Source organism: Abrus precatorius, unplaced genomic scaffold (assembly GCF_003935025.1).
Source record: "Abrus precatorius isolate BTA unplaced genomic scaffold, Abrus_2018 Scaffold8, whole genome shotgun sequence".
In the NCBI taxonomy this organism is placed as follows: Eukaryota; Viridiplantae; Streptophyta; class Magnoliopsida; order Fabales; family Fabaceae; genus Abrus; species Abrus precatorius.
The window spans coordinates 2,838,890-2,863,810 of NW_020874428.1; the positions used below are offsets into that span (position 1 = coordinate 2,838,890).

A 24,921-nucleotide genomic window follows, 5' to 3' on the forward strand; every position below is an offset into this window, starting at 1 on the left:
TCTAAATTCATTTTATACCAATAAACTAATACAACATTTCCTCGTGATGAAAAATATTTTAACAGAAACGTAATGCTTTGCTTATCGCTAGCACACATGTCCTCACCCAAACATGGATATACCTTATTTTTATATTATGACATTACACACAGAGGATCTAGACTTTTTAACATATTCTTGTTTATTAATTAAAATTTATACACATACAAGTAAAAACTATTAAATAAGAAGTAAAATTCATATATTTTAAATATATTTCAATTAAAATAAACTTTCTTTTCAGAATGTTATTAATTTTTTTCATGTTACATTATTTGTGTGCTATGATCGTTATCTTGTTTTACAAACTCACTCTGTTACTGAGTCGGTTTGTTTCTTTCATTTTTATTGTTGCCCTTCACGATAGAAAAACCAAAATTCACAAACAATTTTTTCTTAAGTATTCTTTTCAGACTTTTGAGTAGATTATTTCACAGATAAAGCAAGCAATTTTCTAATTTTTTGTTATTATATCAATAGTCATGAGCATCTTTTGAACAGATTATTTCACATGTAAAGCATCTATCTATTGTTTTTTCTTTTTCTAGTTTTCTTTGTTATTATATCAACAGTCATGATCATTTTCCGTTCTTGACAAAAACCATCAACAATAGAAGTCCACTTCTTTTCCCATTTCAATTTGTTGTTCCTTGTTTTCTCTTTTTCACTAATCCTTTTCCTATAATATTCAGTTTCTGCCACAATCATTTTTTGTTTTGCAAACACTCACTTAACTTTCTTTGAAATCTGAGAGTTATGTTTCAGAGAAACCCTTCCTACACAAACCCAGGACCCTGTCAACACCTTGCTGATTACAAGCTCAAGCATGGCTTCAATGGCTATAAAGCCGTACAAAAGCTTCTTGTGACCTCTCCAATTGGGAGAACCAGTGTGAAGAAACCCAACGCAAAGATAGCCAGATGCAGTTTCTGTAATGGGTGTGAAGGGAGGTTCTATTTGTGCCTGATTTGCTCTTCATTCTCATGTTTGGATCATACCCTTTTGCACCCTCAATCAGAAACTGGTCATGCTGTGTTTGTGGACATTGAAAGGGCTGAACTTTATTGTGGGTTGTGCTGTGATCAATTGTATGACCCTGATTTTGATCAAGTTGTGATGTCTAAGCACTCAATGGGTGCCACTGGGAATGAGAGCATTGGCCAGAGGTTGATCAAGAGGAGGAGATTGGTTTCTGGGGTTGTTGGATTGGATTTGGACAAAAAATATAAGTGCACAGTTTCAACCAAAGATCTGAGGGCTAAATCATGTTATCCTATGGGATTGAGGGGTTTGAACAATTTGGGTAGCACATGTTTCATGAATTCTGTGCTGCAAGCATTGCTTCATGCACCTCTTTTCCGGGACTATTTCTTGAGTGGTGGACACTGTTTGGAGGCTTGTCATCAGAAGAGAACCATGGATCGGATGTGTTTGCTTTGTGATATCAATGCTGTTTTTTCAGCCGTGTATTCTGGTGATCAAAATCCATATAGTCCTGCTCAGTTTCTCTACAGGTCTGACACTGTTCTTTATGTCATATAATATACTCTTTCATTTTAGCTTTTTGTGTCATGAAAAATAGTGGCTGGCATTTATCAGAGGGATCTGTTTATCTGCTTCAGCTTTGTGTGCCTTTATGGTTGGTGCTTTTAAATGCTGCTGATTAAAAAAAAGGTTTGGTTCATTTGTGAATTACTTGATTTTGAGTATTCTGATAGTCAACCAGCTGGAGATGAGTTTGTTTGAAATATTATACAACTGAGGAAATTCATTGATTCCATGAGCTAGTCAATTTTTATGAAAATATGCCATATGGTCTGCTGAAGTGACAAAAGTAGCATGTTCTTCAGTGAAGGTTTCTGTGACAAAGCAAGCATGTTTTTCAGAACATATGCTGTCTGTCACCTCTAACTTGATGCTTTTTCACGATAAGTTTGAGGTTGTTGGTCAGATTATCTGAATCTAATTGCCAGTTAGCTGGAGCAATGTCAATTGAAACCAAAAAACTTTTGTGAATTTGGATTTGGACCATAATGTTGCTCTCATGCTCAAATTCTTGTTTCTGTTGAATGGTGAAACTTTTTGTTTTTGTATCAAGCTGGTGGCAGCATTCAGCACATTTAGCAAGTTATGAGCAGCAGGATGCTCACGAGTTTTTCATTTCGATGTTAGATGCAGTACATGAGAAAGAGGGTGAAACAAGGAACCGAAGCAAAGGTAATTAAATGCCTGAGATTTGGTGTTTTACTGCAGTTTTGTTGCCTTGCAAATACAATCTGACTTTCTCTGTTATAACTTTAGCTGTTTTCATAATAATGCACTTCATCTAAAGATAATTGAAAAAAATACCAACCTAACAGTTTGTGAACACATGAACAACTTTAACACCAAATATTCATTCTGAAGTTTTTGCTCAAATCAAATGTATGATGCATGATTAATGATTACTGACAGGTAATGGAGATTGTCAATGCATTGCTCATAGGGTGTTCTACGGGCTATTGAGATCAGATGTTACCTGCATGGCCTGTGGATATACCTCAACAACCCATGATCCCTGTGTGGACATTTCACTTAACTTGGACACCAATGTTTCTTCAACAGAAAAGGGTAAAAAACTTACCAAACAGAATGAGGATGGTAATGTATCTACCCTTTCTGGTTGTTTAGATTTGTTCACAAGACCAGAGAAGTTGGGGTCAGACCAGAAACTTTTTTGCCACAATTGCCAAGAAAGGCAGGACTCATTGAAGCAAATGTCTATTAGAAAGCTTCCATTAGTACTTAGTTTGCATGTAAAGCGATTTGAGCACTCTTTTGTTAAAAAGTGTTCTAGAAAAATAGATCGCTTTGTACACTTTCCATTTTCCTTAAACATGACTCCATATTTGTCCTCCTCAATCCTCAGAGCCAGATATGGAAATAGAATTTATACTTTTGGGGGTGATGAATCAGATATGTTTTCTGAGTTTGAGATTTTTGCAGTGGTAACACATTCAGGGACACTTGAGTCTGGCCATTATGTTTCTTTTGTGCGTTTAAGGAATCATTGGTACAAATGTGATGATGCTTGGGTAACCGAGGTTGATGAGGCGACAGTCAGAGCTTCACAGTGTTACATGATTTTCTATGTGCAGAAAACTTTGTACAATAAAGCAAATGAAGATCTTAGTCACCTGCCAAATTCCCTTGAAAGAGAGCTATTTCTTCCTACTGCTGGCTGTAGCAATAGAGGAGGATGTTAAGGGGAGTACATGACGATCAAATAGTGGATTATAACGTGTGCTTTCTATGGCATCGAAAGCCAGCTCCATGCTCAGTGAGGGAATTCTTTTTTTGTTCTGATTCTCCCTCAGGTTTGGAGGTTTGCAGTTTATAGTTGACAAGATGGATTTGCAATATGCATCTTCAAAGTTCAAACTGCTAAAATGCGGATATGGGAATGAGACAGGTTGCTAACTTGACTCCAAATGAATATTTGCATGTGGTTATGTCATTGGCAGCATTGAAACAAAAGATCAAGGAGCCAGAAGTGACTCAATTTCTTCACAACTTTCCACAGTATGCTTACTCAAATTCTTTAATTGAAGATAGTCATGTACATAACTCTTCTCAACTGATGCTAATGAAAATTGTTCAACAACCATTGTTACTCTTCCACTAAATGTGGAGAAAAAGAAAGCTAAGGGCAAAAAAAGAGATTGGGTGTGGATGACTGTTACTAATTCTTTGTCTAACAAGGACACTGCAATACTTATGCTAATGTGCCCTTGCCCTTGAACATTGCATTTTGTTGTGAGTGCAGATTAATCAAAACATAACTGCAGTACTATAAGCGTTTCTGCTGCTATTCTTCGATGAAGATTAGAATTTTAGTACAGTAATCTACGTCATAAAGGTCAGCACACATTACTGATGCAAAATAGACAAGGGTTCTGTTGAACACAAGTTTGTTTTCCCAAAGGTATTGTGAGGAATATTATCGCTCTAACCTAAAGTTATGTTTGCTGGTTGAGTGAAGAATGCTGCCATGTGATTAATAACTTATGTTGAACTCAAGAAAGTAGTTCATTGATAATAGGATGATGACATGTCACTGTATCATATGTATATTTCTACACATTTAGACATTCAAACGTGCAGGATAATCTGCGAATCAAAAGGGTGAAAATGAATTTCACGAAAGATATCCGATTCTAGCATTTTATCTTTCACCCTCATTTAATATGCACCTTTGTTTTTTAAATAAGTTAATTTAATTATAAAAGGGTGCATTTAAGTGAATAAATTTAATTATTTATTCAATATTTTTTAATCATATAAGGAATTATGACATAAATTAATTATAAAAATAAGTTAAAAAGAGTTTATTTTAGTAATTTTAATAAAAATATTAAGGAATTTAGTGAAATAAATAAAAAACTTACATTGGTAAGATGTTTTTATAAATTTTTATAAATTTCTTATGAACTTTTCAAAATGCTTTATTTAGCAGCTAATTGGTATCTCATCTACATTGGTAAGATGGGTTTATAAGATGGGTACGTCCCTGTATTAAATTCCATTTCCAAATCCTTCTAATGGGGCCTCCCTAAAACATTAAAAAGAAAAAGTTATAAAGGCTGAGAACACGCTTAAGGATGAAGAAATGTAGTAGTACCCGACTAAAAGATAAAAAGTAGTGCTAGTTTGCTAGACAGATAAGGGACTATCGTTTGCTACTTGATAGCAAGAGGGTTCAGGTGTGATGGACTTTTTTTTGTGCCTATGATTTGATTTATAGTGAACCTCCTTTAGGACTATTCACTATTAACTTTGGTCTACCATTATTACTTCCACTTCTTATTCCATTGTCCAGAAAATGCAACAAAATGAGAACTTTAGATATTCAGATGGGTTTTAGGACATGGACCCCCCACCACCAAAAACATAAGATGGGTTTTATGACATAGCAAAAGCTGTGTGAACCCAGTATCTCAAAGTTTTAAGCAATAAAATTAGCCACTGTTGTCGATGGAAAATTATTTTGTTACTGTCAAAGTGGGACACCCCTATTGTAATGAGTATTTTGGAATGTGTATATAAGAAAAGGATAAAAAAAAAATATAGAAGTAAGATGGATAAATTTTAATATATATGATTAGGATTAAAAATTTATCTGAATTTATTTAATTTTGATTATTTATAATAAGATTCCAGGATTACCATTTATCCCTCTTGCTTTAATGACTCACTTGGCATGTTTCTTATTAACAAAAAAGAATTTATAATATTTATCTTAGCTTTCAAGGATGGATGGATATACAGTGAGAATGAGCCATCTTGGATTACTAAAGAGTTGTTTGATTATTTACAAGAATTTTTACTGCTATTCCCTCCAGCACGCTTATCATTTTACCACAGCAAAGTAAGCTCATAAGTGAATTTAATGAAAATTTATATATAGATCTTTTGATTTTTAAATCATCATTATTCTAAAGTCTGTATTTTATTAAAATATAATTGATCTCTTTAAGCTTGATTTATGTAAAAAAAAATTTGATTTTTTAATTAAGAAAGAATATTAGAAAAAGAATAAAATGTAATTGATTTTAAGAAAGCTATATGGGTAAAATGACATTTTTATTTAAGAATAGTGTTTTCCTAGAACATCAGATGAATTCCCTGTTTCTAGTCAAAATTTTACAAACTAACGTCTTAACAAGTAAAAGAATAAAAAATAAAAACCTTTTTATTAAAGCTTATAGAAAAATCATTATTAATTTTTTTAAACGAGGATTATTTCCTAAGAATACTTATTAGTGTTTTTCCTCAAGTGAATTAGCATTTCAAATCTACAAATTAACTAAGATAAATGCTAATTAAAACATTGGTTAACTAATTAAAAGTAGATTTTTTTGTGAAAAATATAATAAACATACTTATAATTTTTAATGTAGTCTAACATAATGTTCAATAAATATTTTTCACTTTCAATTTTTGAATAATAAAGAGTGCTCTAAAAGCACTGATTAGCGACCCATTAAACTAATAATGCTTACTTAGTAGTGTGAGGGGAGTTTTAACCAGCAGCAATCATAATGTGGTCCGAAAATAAGTCTGATTATTATATCCATGAAAAGCCAATATTAGAAGAGATAATCCTAAAAGAAAATGATTAAAAGAGACCGAGAGCCCAGTTAGGTGAGCTACTACCAAATCAAGTCAAAAGTGTTTTCCTTTTCCTTTTTATTTACAGTTATCTTCTATAAAAATATAATTTTTTAAGATACGGTTACCTCTTTAAAAGATGTTCAAATTAATGAAGATTGGTCTATTCATCATGCCATTAATTATTTTGATCCATTTATATTCGATTGTACATTTTACATCGAAATTATAATATTAGGGGATTATATATATCAATATATTGGTTTTTTTATTTAAATATTATAAAATTAAAAACAAATTTTTAATTTATTATTTTCATGAAATTATTTTCCAAAGTGTGTTAGTTCACAAGTTAATAGTTTTGTCAAAAAATAGCTGTCAAAATAGTTAGTAAAAATATTAAATTTTTATTTTTTTTAAAATAAATTTTGTCAACAGAAACATAAAATAATCAGATTGTGACATGTGTCAGCACCAGTGTAATTTTGTAATATAATTGGCGAAATTAAATGCTAGTTTCGTCATGCACAGTGCAAAACTCTTAGATGGTGACATGTATTACAATTTGGGTAAGTTTTGCTATAAAAATTGTACAACTTGAAAAAATCTAACATGTGACATAATTTTAGCATACTACACGAATTTACCTTTATTAATTTTAATAACATAATCAAACAAAATTTAATTTAGATTTACATACAAATCATTATCATATTTAAAATAAAAATCAAATTACTAACATAATACTAGAAAATATTTTTTTATTTACATACAAATTCAAATCATATCTTAATTAAATAAATTTAAATACTAACATAATTAAAATTTTTATCATTAGATACTAATTATGATTATATTAAAATTAAAAAAAATAACATAATACAAAAAAAATATTTTTTATATTTACATACAAACTATTGTTAATTTTCATTAAAAAAGTCTAAATTGAAATTACTAACATAATTACAATAAAAAATTTATTTAAAATTCCAATCCATATAATTAGAGAATTTCTTATTTATTTTCTTCAATAATGATATTAAGCTCATTGTTAGCAACATCCGTTTGTTATACTTTTAATTAATCAATAACTTCATAATTTTATGCTTGAATATATTTTAACATCGTATGCATAAAAAATAATGTTAAAGGTGTTAAATTTAGAAAGAAAAAAAAAAGAATATGATAACATATTGTAGATGAAAACACGCATCAAAATAAAATACTTATAAACTTAATCAGACTAAAGATATTTTTTGAAATTTTTTAGAGTTAAATGAACAGTGTAGCTACTATTAACTTTCTTTTGTAAACTTATCATTGATTATTAGATTATGTAAACTTAATACGCAATTATTTTATAAATTAAATTATTGGTTTACATGAGTTTATTTATTTTCCAAGTAATTGAAAAGAATTATAAAAAATAAATATCACATTGTACGTATATTAATTTTAAAATAAAGAAAAGTTATTGTCAAATAACTAATTAAAAAGTGACATTTAAAACACAAGGACAGGTTTAGGGTGAATGATGGAGTTAGGATGTCATATCAATGATTAAAGTGTGACATCATCATCATATTAAGAGAAGTTTGAAAGGCATGTGAAGAAGAAAAAGGGTTAGGAATGCATATATTTAACCTTATATGGCTTCAAAATAAGCAATAATGAAGTTGACAAATGATAATGTTTTGTGGTAAAAAAATATAAGGAAATAAATGAGTTTTTTAAGGAAAGAAAATAATAGTTTTTTTTTTTTCTGAATAGAACCAATTTATATGAGATATTGAAGTAGTGTTTTAGAAAAGACAAGAGAGCGATTTCAAAATTATTTTACTTTTTAAAATATAAAAAAGCAATAAACAAATAAAAAATATACATTCTTATAAAAGTAGTATTTTTTGAAATTATTCTTTAAACAAAATTTTATCTTAATATTTTTAATTTACTAATCTCCTTCTAAAACCTTCCATTTCATTTCTTCTTCAATTTGGGAAATTTTGACTCAGATAGCATGGAAAAGTTGCTCAGTGGAAGACATTGTTCAGACATCCTTAAACACTATTCCTAAGGGTGTCCTCTTCTTTTCCCTTGCTTCTTAATATTATGTCTTCACATTTCTGTATCTATGGCAGAAAAACATTCGAGAGCAACATCAAAAGAAGAAAGAACATTCCATAAGCTTCAACTCCCATTCAAAAACCAAAATGTTTGAAGATAGCAGGGAACAACTCTATAAAGAATACGAAAATAAAGATATATCTACTATTAATTTAAATTAAGTTAAAATTATAAAATATTTTAATTTGAGCTAAAGATAACTTCGTCTTCGTTTATTTTTTATTTTACATTTCACACTTATAAAACAATGGTAGATATAATCTCAAAGCATTCATTAATTATTATTTGATGATGTCATGTGTGTGCTAAGATAAGTAGGGCAGTTGAATTTGCTCCTCTTATATCCTCACTTATTTTAAATAATAAACCAAATTTCTCCAACCACTGACACACTGTAAATGCTAGTTAATAAATTTTGCAGACTTAAGTTTATATTTAATTTTAAGGAGTTAATCAAATAAAATAAAAAATAATTTAATTAATTATTTATTGAAGGAAAGTATATGTAATTCTTTTGTTAATATTTTTTTAACTTTGGAGTGTTTTTCTCACTTTAAATTGAAAAATATTTTTCTCGCTTTAAAATTTGATCTATATAAAATACTTTACCATTGGTAGATTAATTAATTAATATTTTTTAATTCAAAATAATAATGTAGATCAATTTGATGAATTTTAAAATTATATGAAAAAGAACATAAGGGATGAAAAGGAAATTTTGTTTATATTGATTTTTACATCAACTTCTTTTTGAACTTCCTTCTTTTTTAATTGAATGAAATTATACTTTTTCTTCTTAAGGAAAATTTCATTGATAACTAATTAACAAACAGTTACACTTTATTTTTATACGGTAAAATTATCTTGTTCCTAACTTTTTGTGTAAGCATATAATCATAAAAATAAAAAAATATTCACAAAATTATAAACAAAATATTTTTTTAAGGAGAAAGAAAAATAATTTATATTTGATACTCTATAAACTAAATTACTTTTAAAATTTATTTTACCTATCATCTAAGGGTACAATGGAATGTTATGCATGCTTTTTCTTTTTATAAATTAAATGAAGTTGTTCTTTTACAATTCAAACAAAGGAACTTCTCATTTTCTCCTTCCCTCCGTTATCTCCTCTAAATTAAATCAAATTATAAAATTATTTTAATTAATAATTTGTAATTTAAACTAAGTTATCTCATACGATGAAAAACTTGGTATATAATAAAAACTTATTTTTCTCTTATTATATTTTATTATTATCCATTTTTCATATTCCATCAATTTTTATCTTATCATGTTTACAAAAGAAGTCTTAAAAGCACAATTATAAATTTTCTCATAATACTTTTAATAGTAAATAATGAATTAAAAATCTTATGCGGACCCTTAGTGCCTTAAAAAAAATAATTCAATGTTATATTATGTAGAATATAATTGATATGTGAACTTATTGTTTTGTTAAAAGTAGACCCTCTTATTTCTTGTACTTGCATTTGCACAACAATAGAACTTTACTTTGAAAAGTCATACTTGCTACATTATCTATATTTGCTCAATACTCTAATTGCATGTTGGAAAAAGTGAGAATTAATTAATGAACATGCTTTAAGGTGTCCTATTCCCCCTCTTCTCACTCAAATCTTATTTTCTACTGTGCCAAGCTAGTTTTTTTATATTAATTTATTTTGGTTTTTCTATAATAAAATTTTGAAAAATTTTATAAATTTTTTATATAATACCTTTTTTATAATTTTTACAAAAATATAGTATTTATTCACATATTTATATATCAATAAGAAAATAATTTCTAAATAAAACTGTTTATAAGAATCTCTTTTGAATAAAACAACTTTAAATAAAGTGAAATTCTTGACACATCTTATACAACCCCCACATACTTATGGACCTAGCTTAAAATACAAACCTAATTTATTGTGGTCTTGACCAGAATTGATTGAACTTTCCGAGAGGCAAAGTTCTCATTAAATACAAATGGATTTACATAATCAAAGACAAAGATGATAGAGCATTGAGTGTTCATAGTTACTAATTAGAAATACACACGAGTTTCAATATGTTTGATCTCTTAAACATCACCTGTGATGTTAGAGACTTTAACCTTGTCGCTTCATACTCAAAGGGTATGAAAATAACCCTTGAAAAGGAAAATTATTAGACAAAATAGAAATTTCTTGAAAAGTATTTATCTCTAACTATTTTAATTTAGCACATAAATTCGTTTACTTTTGTTTTTTTTTTAAAAATAATTATTAACGTTAAATATTTTAAAATAAATTTCTATAAAATTGAAATAAAACAAAACCTGGATCTTTGCTTTGGCACTCCGCAAACTTTTGGAACAGAGAGTTGAGTTGAGTCAACGGCCGCCATGGCGTGACGAAGGTGGCAACAAGATCTAACCCACGTGGCCCCACTTCCATTATCCCATTCCCTAATTAAGATTAATTTTTCCTTTTAATAACCAAAGACCATAAATATCTCCAGTTACATGTTAGTTGGTCTCATTTTTTTTTATACATATAAAAAGCATACGGTTAATTCATCAAACTTAACAAAAAAAAAGTAATATATAACATAAAATTATATTAAAGTTATATTTTTAAAAAAATACACATAAAAATTAAATAGTTGAAGTAACAATTTATGTATTAAACAAGTAATAAATGTTATAAACAAATGATCCATCAATACAAATTTTATAATATGTAAAAATATACAATAATTTAATACATTTTAAAATAAACTTTATTTTTTATAATTAAATTAAAAAATTTGATCATTGTTTTTTATAAAAAATTTGAAAAGAGTACAATTTTCCCAATATTAAACAACAATTATAAGAAAATTGACTATAGAAAAAACAATGTTGAAGTCCCAGCGAAATTTCTTAGTTTTGCCGTTTGGCTCCGATGCTCAAAACCTTAATAAAAGGAAAAACAAATAGGGAAAATATAAAAATTAAGCAATTGGAGTTTTTCTATTTGATTGGTCAGACCTGGGAAACATCAAAATACCCAGTTGTTAACTTAAAAGGTTAATATTGATTTGGCCTTTAGTTGCTTTTAAGATTTCACATTTAGCATCAGAACTACAAGCCTAGAACCAAGTGGTGCTTCCTCAGTTTTTTCTTTTCATAAACACATTAAATTAAGAGGTTTCATTTCCCTTCATTCTTTCTCCAACTACCTCCTGGCCCAGCTAATTGTTTCCTATTCAAAATCCATTTTTTCTTTGTCGGAAACTGAAATCAGAGGAAAAAAAACATGGTTTCAGACCTGTCAAACTCACATCATGAGTAGTAGAAAGAACAAATCTTTGGAGGGTCTTTTTCTTTCAAGGTGATTGTTGGATTTGGTGCTGAATCTTTGCTTTGAAGTGTGCATCAAAGGTGTGATAATGCAGGAGGAGGAAAATCAGGAAGATCCATTTGGTGAATCTGTGGAGGAAAATGAACCCGCAAAGGGTGTTTGGGACTGTTTCTGCATTCCCATATATTGGTTTAGCATGCTTTCAAGGGAAATGCATTGGAGCTTTGTGTTTGGGGTTGTTGTTGTTTATGGAATAAGCCAGGGACTTGGTGGAGCTCTTGCTGGTGTTGGCACTAAGTATTACATGAAAGATGTTCAGAAAGTGCAGCCATCTGAAGCACAGGTTTATGCAGGAATCACATCCATTCCTTGGATTGTGAAGCCTCTTTGGGGTCTTCTCACTGATGTTCTCCCAGTTTTTGGGTATCGGAGGAGACCTTATTTCATTTTTGCTGGTATGTCATACATTGTGCACATCTTCTCTGATTTTCCTATGTGCAAATATGTTACATATATTTCAACTCAATTCATGTTTTAGGTGGGAATTTTAGTAATTTGTTAAATATTTTACAGCTTTAGTTTTCATTTACCCTAGTTATGGATGTTTCCTTCACCTTTATCAGTTTAAATAAGCTCGAATGCTAATCTATCAATGTTGTTGCTTGTGAGCACTGTACTCATAGTTGGAGCTCAGTCGTAATCGATATGAGCATAATAAATTGCATTTAGATGCTTTGTGGTGGATAAGCAGATCAAAATCTAAGCAATGCTATAATATTTTTGGGGATGATATATGATATATTTGAATTCTGAAACGTGAGATAGTGTCTCTAAACTGGGCTACTATCTTCTTTGACTTCCCTAAATATTATATGGTATATTGGGCAATGATTCAGAGTACTTGATATAGGTTTCGTTCAGATATTAGCAAGATTACTTATAGCATTAGCAACAGTATATAAGCTTCTCTTTACAGGAAGCCATCAATGTCCAAGGGCATGCTCTTCTATTTGAGAACATGGTCGGAAAATCAGGTGCTTTCTGTGAGATGCTTACTAGTTTACTATCTTATTATGAGTAATGATTAAGGTATCCATATTGTTATGATATTATCTGTATTTAATCACCTCTTTCTTTTGATTTGTCGAATTAGGTTCAAATTTGGGTGAACAAAGTACTTATTTATTAAGAACTTATAGCATGTGAGCTTATAGTTAGGGAGGTCACAACTCACAATCCACTTTCATAAGCTTAACCAAATACTTGCTTAAGTGTTTAGATAATAAGATAAGACCCAAATAAACATGTAGAAGCCCTTCCAAATGCCCCTTAATTTTTATACTTCTTGACATATGATGTCCTGCTTGACATGCTGCTAAGACCTGCAAGGATTGATGAAGAGGTTAGAAATTGGTTAACTAACATAATGGTCTGACTTTTAGCCCCTCTTTGATGGTTACAGGTTTCTTAGCGGTGATTGCCATGCTTTTGTTATCTTTGCATGAAAACATGCATCTTGTGTTGGCCCTTTTGTCATTAACAGCTGGGAGTGCTGGGGTGGCAATAGCAGATGTGACCATTGATGCCTGTGTGGCACAGAACAGTATCTCTCATCCCTCACTTGCCACTGACATGCAAAGTTTATGTGCCTTCAGTTCTTCTATTGGAGCACTATTAGGATTCTCCATTAGTGGTATCTTTGTTCACCTTATAGGCCCTATGGTAAGCCTCTGGAAACATTTTTTCCCCAAGACCTACAGATTTTTCCTTGTCTTTTATGTTCTTCTTCATTACTTGTATTTTAATATGCGAGCCTTTTTCCTCATAGGGGGTGTTTGGTTTGATGACTATTCCAGCTGGACTCATAATTTTGGTTGGTTTTCTGCTTGATGAGCCTCGTATGCCCAATTCATCTTACCGACAGGTATAACTAGCTTTTGTCATTTCCGTGGTCCTAAATTCCATGCATAATCTGATATTCCATGTTGTGTCCAGGTGAAACAAAATTTTCTTGATGCTGGCAAGGCTATGTGGACTACATTGAGGTGTGAAGATGTATGGAGGCCTTGTTTATACATGTATTTATCCCTTGCATTGAGTTTGAATATCCTTGAAGGAATGTTTTATTGGTATACTGACTCAAAGGGTGGACCATCTTTCTCTCAGGTATTTGGTTTGTTGTATTGATCAATGTTATTATTAGGATATTAACATGAAATATGAGAAATTTTATCTTCCCTTCTTTCAATGTGACAATGAAAGCCCATGTCTAGGTGTGGAGGTGGAAATACCCATGAAACTGAATTCTATTTTACAATCCCACCTTATAAAAACTCTTGCTTTACTAGTGGAAATATTTTCCACTCATTTGATGCAAGACATAAAGGCACTTGATTTCAAATTCAAGATCATAATTATCCACTTCTTTTCCTCCACTCATACTCCATCAATAAATCCGACTTTCTATCCACCCACCTTACCATGAGAATAGATTGATTTCTGGTACAGAATACGATTATTTTTCATTAAAAGAGAACATAGAAAAATAAAAAATTAGCCAAGTGTCTTTTCTCTAGGTGGCACATGCATTCATTCCCTTGTTATGTATGTCCCCTCCCCTAAAATTTTCTTTCCTATTAATAACATTGTTTAACCAAATAGAATAAATGAAATATTGAATTCCTGTGATTTTTTGTGGCATTGATTTACCATGCTAACTTAAATTTTCTTAATACAATATAACTCTTGTTATATAATAATAATATTGTTAAATAGAAGATGATAGTATAGACTGCCAGTAACCTTTGTCTTCCATTTTTCTTCCACAGGAGGGTGTTGGTTTTATATTTTCAATTAGTTCAGTGGGTTCCCTTTTAGGTGCAATACTATATCAATATGCGCTAAAGGACTATGCATTCAGAGACTTGCTCTTCTGGACTCAATTGCTTTATGGTTTATCAGGGATGCTTGATTTGATTCTAGTCTTGAGATGGAACCTCAAGTTTGGTATACCAGATTATTTCTTTGTTGTGGTTGTTGAAAGCATAGCTCAAATGACTAATAGGCTCAAATGGATGCCTATGCTTGTACTCAGCTCAAAACTTTGTCCCTCAGGTATTGAAGGCACTTTCTTTGCCCTACTAATGTCAATTGATAATGTTGGACTTCTCTCAGCATCATGGATTGGAGGCTTTGTGCTTCACATACTAAGGATTACAAGAACACAATTTGATAGTCTTTGGTTGGCTATTTTGATCCGCAACATTTTGAGGATCGCTCCACTTTGTTTGCTGTTTTTGGTGCCTAGAGCTGACCCAAATTCTTCCATTCTTCCTAGTGAAAGCCTCAATTCAAAGGTGGCTATTGAAACTTTAGACACCAAAAATGTTGAATTGGTGTCCCTTGTACACGATGTTGATGGTAAGATCTGAGTGAAAAGATATTCTTTTGGATTCTCAATTTCAAGCATACGAAGTTACCATGCCATTGTAGAATTAAATCATGTATTTTTTTTTTCATTTAATGTAAAAGTTAAAAAAAAAAAAAAAGATTTTGAGAGGACATTCACTCAATATGAGGGATTTCCTAATGAATATTAATAGGGTAATAGCTTTATCTATTAAATTTGAGCCATTATTCTTAGAGGAGTGTTACCTTAAATAAGATTGATTGTAGGAGTTATTTTCTTTCCCTCGTTACGTTACGTAACTTTTACTGCATTGAGTATTTATGTATTTTTTAAAAATTCATTTTTTTAATTTTAAAAAGCTTTTTTTTAACTCAGTCATAATTGATATATTAGAATATTTATTGTCAATAATGATTTTTTCAAGTTATAAAATATATTAAATTTAAAACAGTAATAAAATGTACTATTAATTTTTTTTAAAAATATTTTAATTTAATAATACTGTGCAATATATGAAAAACTCATTATGTAAAGTAAGCCATATATTTGTATGGGTTTAAAATAGATAATCCATGAATTTTGTTTATATAAATTGCACGTGACTGTTTTTATATTAAATGACATTGATAAAGAATATATTCTATTTTTATGAAAAAAATCATGTCATTGATTAATAACATGCCAGGTTATTGTCTGGGCAGAATTTTTGTTTTTCTCAAACACACAGAGAACAGTACAATGTATCCGAGACATGTTCACAATAATACAATAGTGATGATCTTGGAGTAGGGTCAATCAAAATAATTTATAAATTCTTTGGCAACTTGGGGTTAGAATCTCACCGGAAAAAGGAAAAAAAACTATTAAACAATTAGTCACAGAAAGTGAATAAAATGCATAGAATGAAATAAATTCCACATTAAAAGAATAGCTAGCTGTTACAATAATAAATAAATAAATAGCTTTTGTCTTTAAATCCTACAACCAAAATAGATTAATGCAAAGTTGGCTCTTGACACTAGTGGATGGTAAATAACCAAGCAAAAGGGCATGATTCTCAATTTCAAAGAGATTTAATCGTGCAATTTGTTTGCATATACCGTGAAAGAAAAGAAGAGAAAAAAAGCATAAGATGACTTTGAGAGGACAGATTTAAGCAAGGATTCCCTTGTACATTAATTTTTTCTCTTAAAAAGAAAATAAAAATTGAAAAACGTGTAGGAAAAATTGAGTGATAAGTGTGATGTCACAGAGAAATAAAGATAAAATATAAATTAGAAAACCTATTTTAAGAATATTATAACACTGAATATTAATTATGATGCATATAAGAAAAGTTAAATATTGTGATTCTCTGCAGTTTTGCTTTTATGGGGTGATATCAATATTTTTAGCCAATGAGATTTACTGTCACATATAGAAACAAGCAAAAGTGATGATCTTAAGTGGGTCAATCAAAATAATTTATAAAGCTTTTTGCAACTTGGATTAGAATCTCACAAAAAACAAACAATCCACACAAAAGAGCATAATTTCCATCCAAAAACCCTGCCACCCGAAATAGAATTGTACAAAGGCAGGGCAGTGAATTAACGTCCAACACTTACAAGGCTATTAGTGATGGGTGGTGTGTGTGAGGAATAATTGGGTTGCCTAATCACTGTAGGAGGAGGAAGAGGAACACGATCATACATATCAAGTGTAAGCACTGGCAAAGGCACCTCAAGTTGAAGAACCTTGATTACTTGTGCTGCCTTAGGCCTTTCCTTGTCATTTGGATTGGTACACCAAAGCCCCACAATTAGCAAACTCATCATTTCATTAACCTCAAACTCATTGTTCAATCTCCCATCAGCAGCCCTTAGAATTTCCCCTTCCACATAAAGTTGCCAAACCCAATTCATCAAAGGCACATGAAAATCCCCATCTTGAAAAGTCCTTCTCCCACTTGCAATTTCCAAAGCCACAACCCCAAAACTATACATATCTGATTCCTTACTAGCCCTCCCTCCATTGATATATTCAGGAGCCAAGTACCCATAAGTCCCCACCACCCCTGTCCTTTGAGTCCTCAACCTTGGATCCACCAATTTTGCCATCCCAAAATCTCCAATTTTTGTGCTAAAATCTGTGTCCAACAACACATTAGCTGACTTAATATCTCTATGAAGAACACATTGTTCAGCATCCTCATGAAGATAACGAAGTGCTGTGACCACACCTAAAGCTACCTTGTACCTAACATGCCATTCCAATGTTCTTTTGTTGCCAAATAAATGTGTGTCAAGGCTTCCATTAGGCATGTACTCAAAAACCAACAAAAACTCCCCTTGCTCATGACACCACCCTATGAATTGAACCAAGTTTTTATGTATAAGACGGCTTATGATCCTAACCTCGTTGATGAAAACCCTCTCAGAGTTCTCAAAATCAGCGAAAATTCTCTTAACTGCAACCACTCTTCCTAAATAACTCAGAACCCCTTTGTAAACTTGTCCAGAAGCACCTTGTCCAAGCCTGTTATCATCTGCAAAACCATTAGTAGCTGAAACTAGTTCTTTATAATCAAATCTTCTAGGTATAGTCCCTCTATCCAAATCAAACTTCACAGAAGCAGGTCCATTCTCATAATCATCACAACTATTTTCCCTTCTTCTCTTCTTCATGATAAACAAAACAATACTCACCACTCCAACCAAAAAAACCACTGAACAAACGACAGCAACAATAAGCACAACCGTGGACTTCGACCCTTTATGTCCCACCTTTTTATCCATGTCATTCAAAGTAGAACTAAACTCCCAAGAATGAATAACATTTGATTCAGTGGATAACCCAGTTGAAGCAGAAAACCCAACGTTCACAAACTCTGGTAGAATCTTCATGAGATCAATCTGGTAAGAAAGAGAAGACTCATTATTATCATTGCTGGAACCTACTTTTCCTTTGAATGACCAAGACACGGAAAGGGTCTTAGTAGAAGCAGTGTAAGTGATCAAAGTGTAACACATGTGTCCGAGATTTTTGTCAATGTCAAACTTAGCAAAAGCAGCGGATGTTAGAGAGTTATCATCGATCCCAACATGTCTCATGGGCGGGTCAGTTGAGCCAACAAAGGTATCAAATTCAACAGCAACAACATGGTTTTGAGGAAGGTTATTGTTGGTGGTGGCATTGAACAAAGCAAAAGTGCCACCTGCGGAATTTGGAGGAATTTGGTAACCCAAAGGGGCTAAGTAGAAGACAAAGCCATCAGCATATGATGAGGAATCATTAACTTTGTCAATAGTGAAAGTAAAACGTGTGGTGAAGTCGGTTACAACGTTGGAAGATGAGTCCCATAAGTGAAGCGGTTGGGAATAAATGGCTCTTCCAACACGGAAAAGGTAACTATCTTTGTTTAAGACTATGGAACCGTTGCTTGATGTTCCATCACCTTCGTATGCCATGTTTGCTGAGGTTGTTGGATCGTTGAAGTTGGTTATGTTGAAGGAGAGGGATTGGATTTGGGAAAGGGGAGTAAAGGAGAATGCAATAAGAAAGAGTGTGAAGTAATTGGTGAGGAGGAATGGAGCACCTGACATGGTTGCTGAATTGTGAACTGTGGATTAGGATTATTGGGACTTAGACGGTGGTGCAGCCATTGTCATTATTATCATTCTGTATAATATATAATTGAAGTTTTTTATGATGAAACGCTACACCAATTGACCGAATGGGCATCATCATACAGTGGGGTCTAGGTTTTGGTGTGCGTGCATGTGGGTTTGTAATATATATACATGGAAGAGATGTACTTATGTCTCACTTTAATAATTTTTATACATAATAAATTTTATTATTAATTATTATTTTAAGAATTTTAATAAGTAAATTAAATTTATAAAATTATATACACATAAATGTTTAATTGATATATAAAATATCACCACACATGTACATGTGATTAATACAAATTATTTTAATTTAATGTATAGTTTTATAATGATTTTATTCGAACAAGATTATTTTTAATAAAAAATATTTATAATTTAAAGATAAAATTAATATTTTCATCCTCTAACTTTTAAAATATTTCAAATGGATAATTTTTCATTTAAAATGCTAATTTCATTAAAAAAATTTATCATTTTTTACCACATATAATGGAAGTACTTTTTATCATCTCTCTTAAATGTTCGATCTCTATCTCTTTTATTTCTCATGTAAATTAGAAAACATTCTCAACTTCTCACCAAAAACATACACACTGTTTCTTCCCGTTCCTAGTTATTTTTTCATTCTCATTACCACCCATTGCCATTTCCAAGCATGCATGAACCTTAGGAACTATTTTTTAATAAGATAAAAATTTAAATGCAACAAGTTAATAGGCCTACTTATTAATTAATTGATATCTTCTATTTCACCCCAATAGATAAATAATGTAAAGAATCCACAAATTAAGAAGATAAAGATTATATATCCAAACTACCTATATGAATTATGAGAGTTAAATTACAATGTGATATCATTATTACCATGTAGTTCACTACTAATGTAGCTATGGTTTTTCTTTAACTTTTCTATGGATTTAACAATTTTTTAATAAAGCACGGAAAAATTATGTTTGTGATAGATAATTAGTAGGAATTCTAGAGGTACTTAGACAAATAGCTTTTTAAGGTAAAATTAGCAGGAATTCTAGAGTAGTGTTGCTATTACAGTGGAGGTTCAAGTAACTGTTCCACCATTTTTGAGAAATATGTGTTTGGATTGCCAAATTTAATGAGGGTAGCTATGGAATGAAGAGTTTGAATCTTTTTCTAATGCTATGATAACTAATGGAGTGGTTGTGGTAAAGAAAAAGACGGAGAAGAGGAAAAAAGAAGAAATAGAGAAAACAAAGATCGAAAAAATATAAGAAAAACGATGAATATTTTTTGCACAATGCATATAGCATAAAACAATAAAAACTTTTAATGGGATTGGTGTTTTTAACAAAATATATATATATATATATATATATATATTAAAAACATTTTTACAAGTTAAGAAATTAAAATGAAAAAAATAAGTTAGAAGATGAAATTGAAATTTATTTTAAAATTAGAAAATAAAATTATTAATTTTATCTAATTTAAATTATATATATAATGTTACGTAGGTGAAATAAAAAGTGATGATATACTAAAACTAATTAAAAATAAGTATAAATAAAGTGACATAACTTTAAGAATTACTTTTAAAAAGTGTTAGTTTTAGGAAGGAAAATATTTTGCTAGTATCTAAAAATATCTCTTTTGATTTGACAATGTATTTTTTAAAAATGTGTATATAAAAATATATATTATATAACTTACATATTAGTAATTGTAAATGATCCTTCATGCAAATGGAAACTCGAGTTTCTTCTCTTCGTTAGTGGTGGCGGAACGTAAATTGTTCTCTCAAATCATAATCATTTGCTTTTACTTTATAATGATTATAATTTTATATAGAAAACGAAAGTGCTAAGAAGTTGCATATTATTATGCCACAAGAAAAATAGGAAAAATTATTAGGTTATGTAATAAAATTTTATAATTTATAAAAAATATGATCATAAAAAATTTCTCCAAAAATAAACAGTTAAACACGGCACGCTAAACCACAATTAAGGCATTCAAATGAGCTTATTTTAGCATAAATCTATAAAGCATTTTTTTGTATTATTTAAAAATATTATATATTAAAAGTTAAAAAATATTTCGTTACTTACCCATTTTATAATTTTGGTCAAAGGTGTGACTACAAAAAGTTGGTCGTTAAATGTGTACTGTCCACAAGAAGCACGTTTTTTCATAGGGTGGTTGCTCTGTGTAAGTGAGGTAGCCACCTCATCCCATGCATGTTGCTACGATTACTTAGGATCAGCCTCCTCTTATATTTGCGCGCAAACACAAGGATAAGGATCATGTTAGCGTATTTTTATATTTTTACTTAAATAAAAAATTATTCGTTTAAAAAAAATATAAAAATACAAAACATGACACTCATGTAATAGGAAAAGATTTTTTTCGATTACTTAATATATGATTTCAATAAAGTAAAAACGTGTATTATAAAAAATAAGATATATTTATTACTGTTGATTGCAAAATTAAAAATATATATTTTAATAAAGTCAATTAAATATATATTTTAAAATTTAAAATGATTTTTATTTTTTAATTTTGTAATAAGTATATTTTAGGTTTGATTATATTATTGGCCTTTTATATTTTAATTTATATAAATTACTTTAATTTAATTTTTTATATTTAGTTAATACAATTTTTTAATTGCTTAAATTAAGTCAAATAGTAAAAATTTATCTAATATAAAAGTATAGTAGGTATATGACAATAATTAATTGACAGAAATTAACAAATAAAAAAGTATGAAAGTTTTAAGTAAAAATAAAAAATTATCAACTATAGAAAAATACATTTTATTTTTATTTAAATATTTTATATATTTAATAAATATTAAATAAGATTTTAAAAAAACTTACTTGAAATAATTAAAAATTATAAAAACTAAATATAAGTAGTTAAAATAAATAAAAATACATAAATTAAAATATATAACTAAAAATATGATAAATTTATATCTTAATTTCTAAATACACTTCTCTGACTTTAATCCGTATTCATCTTTTATATATCCTCCACTAGCAAAACCTTCAGCTAGCCTTCCTCCTACCAATAAAACTGTGTCATATAGACTTTGTTGTGCCACATAGCATTATAATATATTAAAATGTATTCAACATAGTAATATGCTATCTATAGTTAATATTATTACATTGGTATTTAGTTGCACTTCCATGCATGTCAAATCAGTGGACATTGCAAGAAACAGTGGACAACTTTAACAGTTCTACTAATAATATCACATTGAGGATAGGTCAAATCTATTTATTAATAAATTAAGTTAAAACATTTTATGAATTTATTTAATTATAAAAGCTAATTGTTAATGTAGGAATAGACATGTGAAGATAAAGAGAATCTATCCAATAAGTTATCATATGGGAATATATTTCCACACATCTACTAATTTCCCAGATCAATAATAAACACATAATCTTCATGTCAAGTTGTCAATAAAATACTAGCAATAATGAAGTTGGTATAGCAATTATGTCTACTACTTCTTAGTGTTTTCTTATCAACAAATAGCTCATCCAAATGTGACATGAAATTATAAAAAACTTACCAAAAATTATTGGGAGACTATAGTGTTAACCAATTAAAATATAATATGTATATATTTTTATAAAATATTAGACACATAGTAAAATATGAGTAGTGGGAATTACATGGTCCTAGACCATTCCTAAAGAAAGTTGTATAGTTGTTAAAGTTGTATAAAGTTCATTTTATAAAAGTTACATAATGAAACTCCACTTAAGCTTATGCCACCATACATGATTAAGCATAACTCAGCTATTTCAGAAGAAATTATTTCCCCTATTTTCCACTTATATAAGTCAATTTCTATTCAACACTGACAATAATATTTAGGCTCTAATATTTAAGGTGGGAATGCAATCCCTGTTTCAAGTGACAGCAAAAAATCTTTTAACAAATATATACAGATTTAGTAATAATTAAAAAAAAATATCATGAAATATGCATTGTCCCTTATAATATGGAAAAAAAAGAAGTTAAAGAACAAATTAAAATATGAAAAATAACTTTTATTAAATAAAGACTCATAATAATTAAGTACAAGACTGATTAATTAAATTTAATACAAATAATAATGATTTCTTTGATATGATAACATCGTATTATTTAATAGCAAGAGGATTTAATTAAGTCCACGTATAAAACAACTGCAAAAGCCTACAAATAAAACTCATGAATGACATGTATGTCATGAAACATAGAATATACTAATCATATATTGCATACAATAAAACTCATATTATAAGGAGAGACTACTTGCTAAAGCATTACAGTTTTGGTCCTACTTCTTGCCCATCAACTCGTTCCACTAACCCTCTTCTCGTACATTTAAAAATAATTATATCTACGAGAATATTCAAACATCATATTCATTAATATTTCCAAAGTTCTAATGACATATTTCTATATATATAAAAATAAATTTTTTAATAATTTAGACTCAAAATACTTTTATTTATATATATTCTTTAATTTGTTGCTAGTAAACTAACAGTAAGTGTGTTTATTAAATTAATTTTTAAAAATTAATATTTTTATTGATATATTAATTTATAATTAGATGATAATAGAGTTAAGTTTTAATCGACTTTATAGATTTTTTCCAAAAAGTGAAGTGTACAAATAGTGTAAAAACTCATACTAAGAAAAACATTATTAAAAAATAATATTATTTACATAATATTTTTTATAATATTATTTTTTATCTGTTTTAATTTTTTTTTTTTATAAACAGAGCTTATAGTTCAAAAACAATAAAATCAATTACAAGGCTTAGAAAGTTAATACTTAAAATATCATGCCTAAGATGGGATAATAAGGGAGAAGGGATAATATTTAAAATATTACAATCACATTGCTCCATATGAGTCAAATTACTGATCACATCCGCACAATAATTAGCTTTTTGAAATATGACTACAAAGAACCTAACTTATATCAAAGAGCAAAGATATTATAGCACACACCACAAAAGGAGAGCAATCATTACTAACTTTGTTCTTTAAAATTAGTTCTAAAGTTTCTCTATAATTACATTCTAAAATAACATGAATTAAATTTTTAGCTTTAACCGAATACAATCCAAACAAAATAGTCCATAATTCAGCTTCAATAATAGAACACACCCCTATTTTACACATATATCAATAACGGAATTCTTGTTAGCATCACGAATAAGGCTCATGCAAGTAGTTAGACACCCTCCAATTTGCACAGAACCATTAACATTCAGCTTCAAAGATCCTTGTCCAAGAAGATGCTACTTCGCATATGTAAAATCTTGAATCTTAGTATATGCTAAAATTTGAGATATAAGACATTGAATAACAAATTTTTGATTAAAGATCAATGAGTTCCTGTCAATCCAAATTTTTTATGTTGTTATTCCAAAAGTTACATGTCAATCAGATATATTATTAGTTGGTTTCTGGGCCAAATTAGACCTACACTAATTAGTTAGATGATGACTAAAAAAAGATACACCAATTTGCTTGAGATATTAATTAATTCTAAATTGAAAATACATAATAGTAATCTCTTAACACATGCATAATAATTTTAGGATCTTTATGATCATGTTTATCATTAGTTAATAATTTTTCATGGATAATTTTCTATAAAAACAACTTAATTTTTGGAAGGTTATACCATTTCCAAACTTACTTAACAATATCACTACTTGGCTAGTAGGACTTTATTATTTAAATAAAATAGTATAAGCCGATTTAATAAAAAAAATTTGTCATAGTTAATGACTAAATAGATAAATCAGATCTAACCTCAAAATTAGAAAGAATAATAACACAAATAGAAAAAGGCAATATAGATTTAATTTTATCCCAATTTCACTTTCTACAAGAGGCAAACAAACACACTGAATAATCTAATTCCAACTCATTAGGGTGTAAAAACCATAATTACCTTTATATATATAGCTCAATTATATTTAATAATTTAAAATTAATTATATAAATTTTTTTATCTATTAACACAAATAGACCTTTTATTATACAAATAAACAGTACAAGTTTCTATATTAAAAAAATTATCTCCTACCATTTGCCAAGTTATTAAACTACTGTTACAGAAAGTAATCAAAATTATAAAGTAAATTATTTCTACATCAAAGCATAGATTCCACCCATAAACCGTTTTACCTTACTTTGAAGAGCTC

At 29.4% G+C, this 24,921-nt stretch overlaps 3 protein-coding genes across 3 annotated transcripts; 2 read left to right on the forward strand and 1 right to left on the reverse strand.

Moving 5' to 3' along the window:
• The first annotated feature begins 635 nt into the window (after positions 1–635).
• On the forward strand, positions 636–3,847 carry LOC113846731 (ubiquitin carboxyl-terminal hydrolase 22). The gene is made up of 3 exons (XM_027475311.1): positions 636–1,553; positions 2,138–2,256; positions 2,494–3,847. Exons 1-3 carry the CDS (start codon positions 796–798, stop codon positions 3,282–3,284), a joined length of 1,668 nt encoding a protein of 555 aa, XP_027331112.1. The 5' UTR covers positions 636–795; the 3' UTR covers positions 3,285–3,847.
• Positions 3,848–11,658: 7,811 nt separating this feature from the next.
• LOC113847547 (probable folate-biopterin transporter 2) lies at positions 11,659–15,199 on the forward strand. Its single transcript, XM_027476729.1, has 5 exons — positions 11,659–12,097; positions 13,105–13,364; positions 13,471–13,566; positions 13,638–13,808; positions 14,471–15,199. The coding sequence occupies exons 1-5, from the start codon at positions 11,731–11,733 to the stop codon at positions 15,071–15,073; spliced, it is 1,497 nt and encodes a 498-aa protein (XP_027332530.1). The 5' UTR covers positions 11,659–11,730; the 3' UTR covers positions 15,074–15,199.
• A 1,373-nt stretch (positions 15,200–16,572) lies between these two features.
• On the reverse strand, positions 16,573–18,635 carry LOC113848166 (L-type lectin-domain containing receptor kinase IX.1-like). Its single transcript, XM_027477564.1, has one exon. It carries the CDS (start codon positions 18,633–18,635, stop codon positions 16,641–16,643), a length of 1,995 nt encoding a protein of 664 aa, XP_027333365.1. The 3' UTR covers positions 16,573–16,640.
• Positions 18,636–24,921: the final 6,286 nt, after the last annotated feature.

Coding starts and splice junctions, on each gene's coding strand:
- LOC113847547 (XM_027476729.1), top strand. CDS start 11,731: ATGCAGGAGGAGGAAAATCAGGAAGATCCATTTGGTGAATCTGTGGAG. Junction 13,365..13,470: donor TTCACCTTATAGGCCCTATG/GTAAGCCTCTGG, acceptor TTTTCCTCATAG/GGGGTGTTTGGTTTGATGAC. Junction 13,567..13,637: donor CCAATTCATCTTACCGACAG/GTATAACTAGCT, acceptor TGTTGTGTCCAG/GTGAAACAAAATTTTCTTGA.
- LOC113846731 (XM_027475311.1), top strand. CDS start 796: ATGTTTCAGAGAAACCCTTCCTACACAAACCCAGGACCCTGTCAACAC. Junction 1,554..2,137: donor CCTGCTCAGTTTCTCTACAG/GTCTGACACTGT, acceptor TTTTGTATCAAG/CTGGTGGCAGCATTCAGCAC. Junction 2,257..2,493: donor AACAAGGAACCGAAGCAAAG/GTAATTAAATGC, acceptor GATTACTGACAG/GTAATGGAGATTGTCAATGC.
- LOC113848166 (XM_027477564.1), bottom strand. CDS start 18,635: ATGTCAGGTGCTCCATTCCTCCTCACCAATTACTTCACACTCTTTCTT.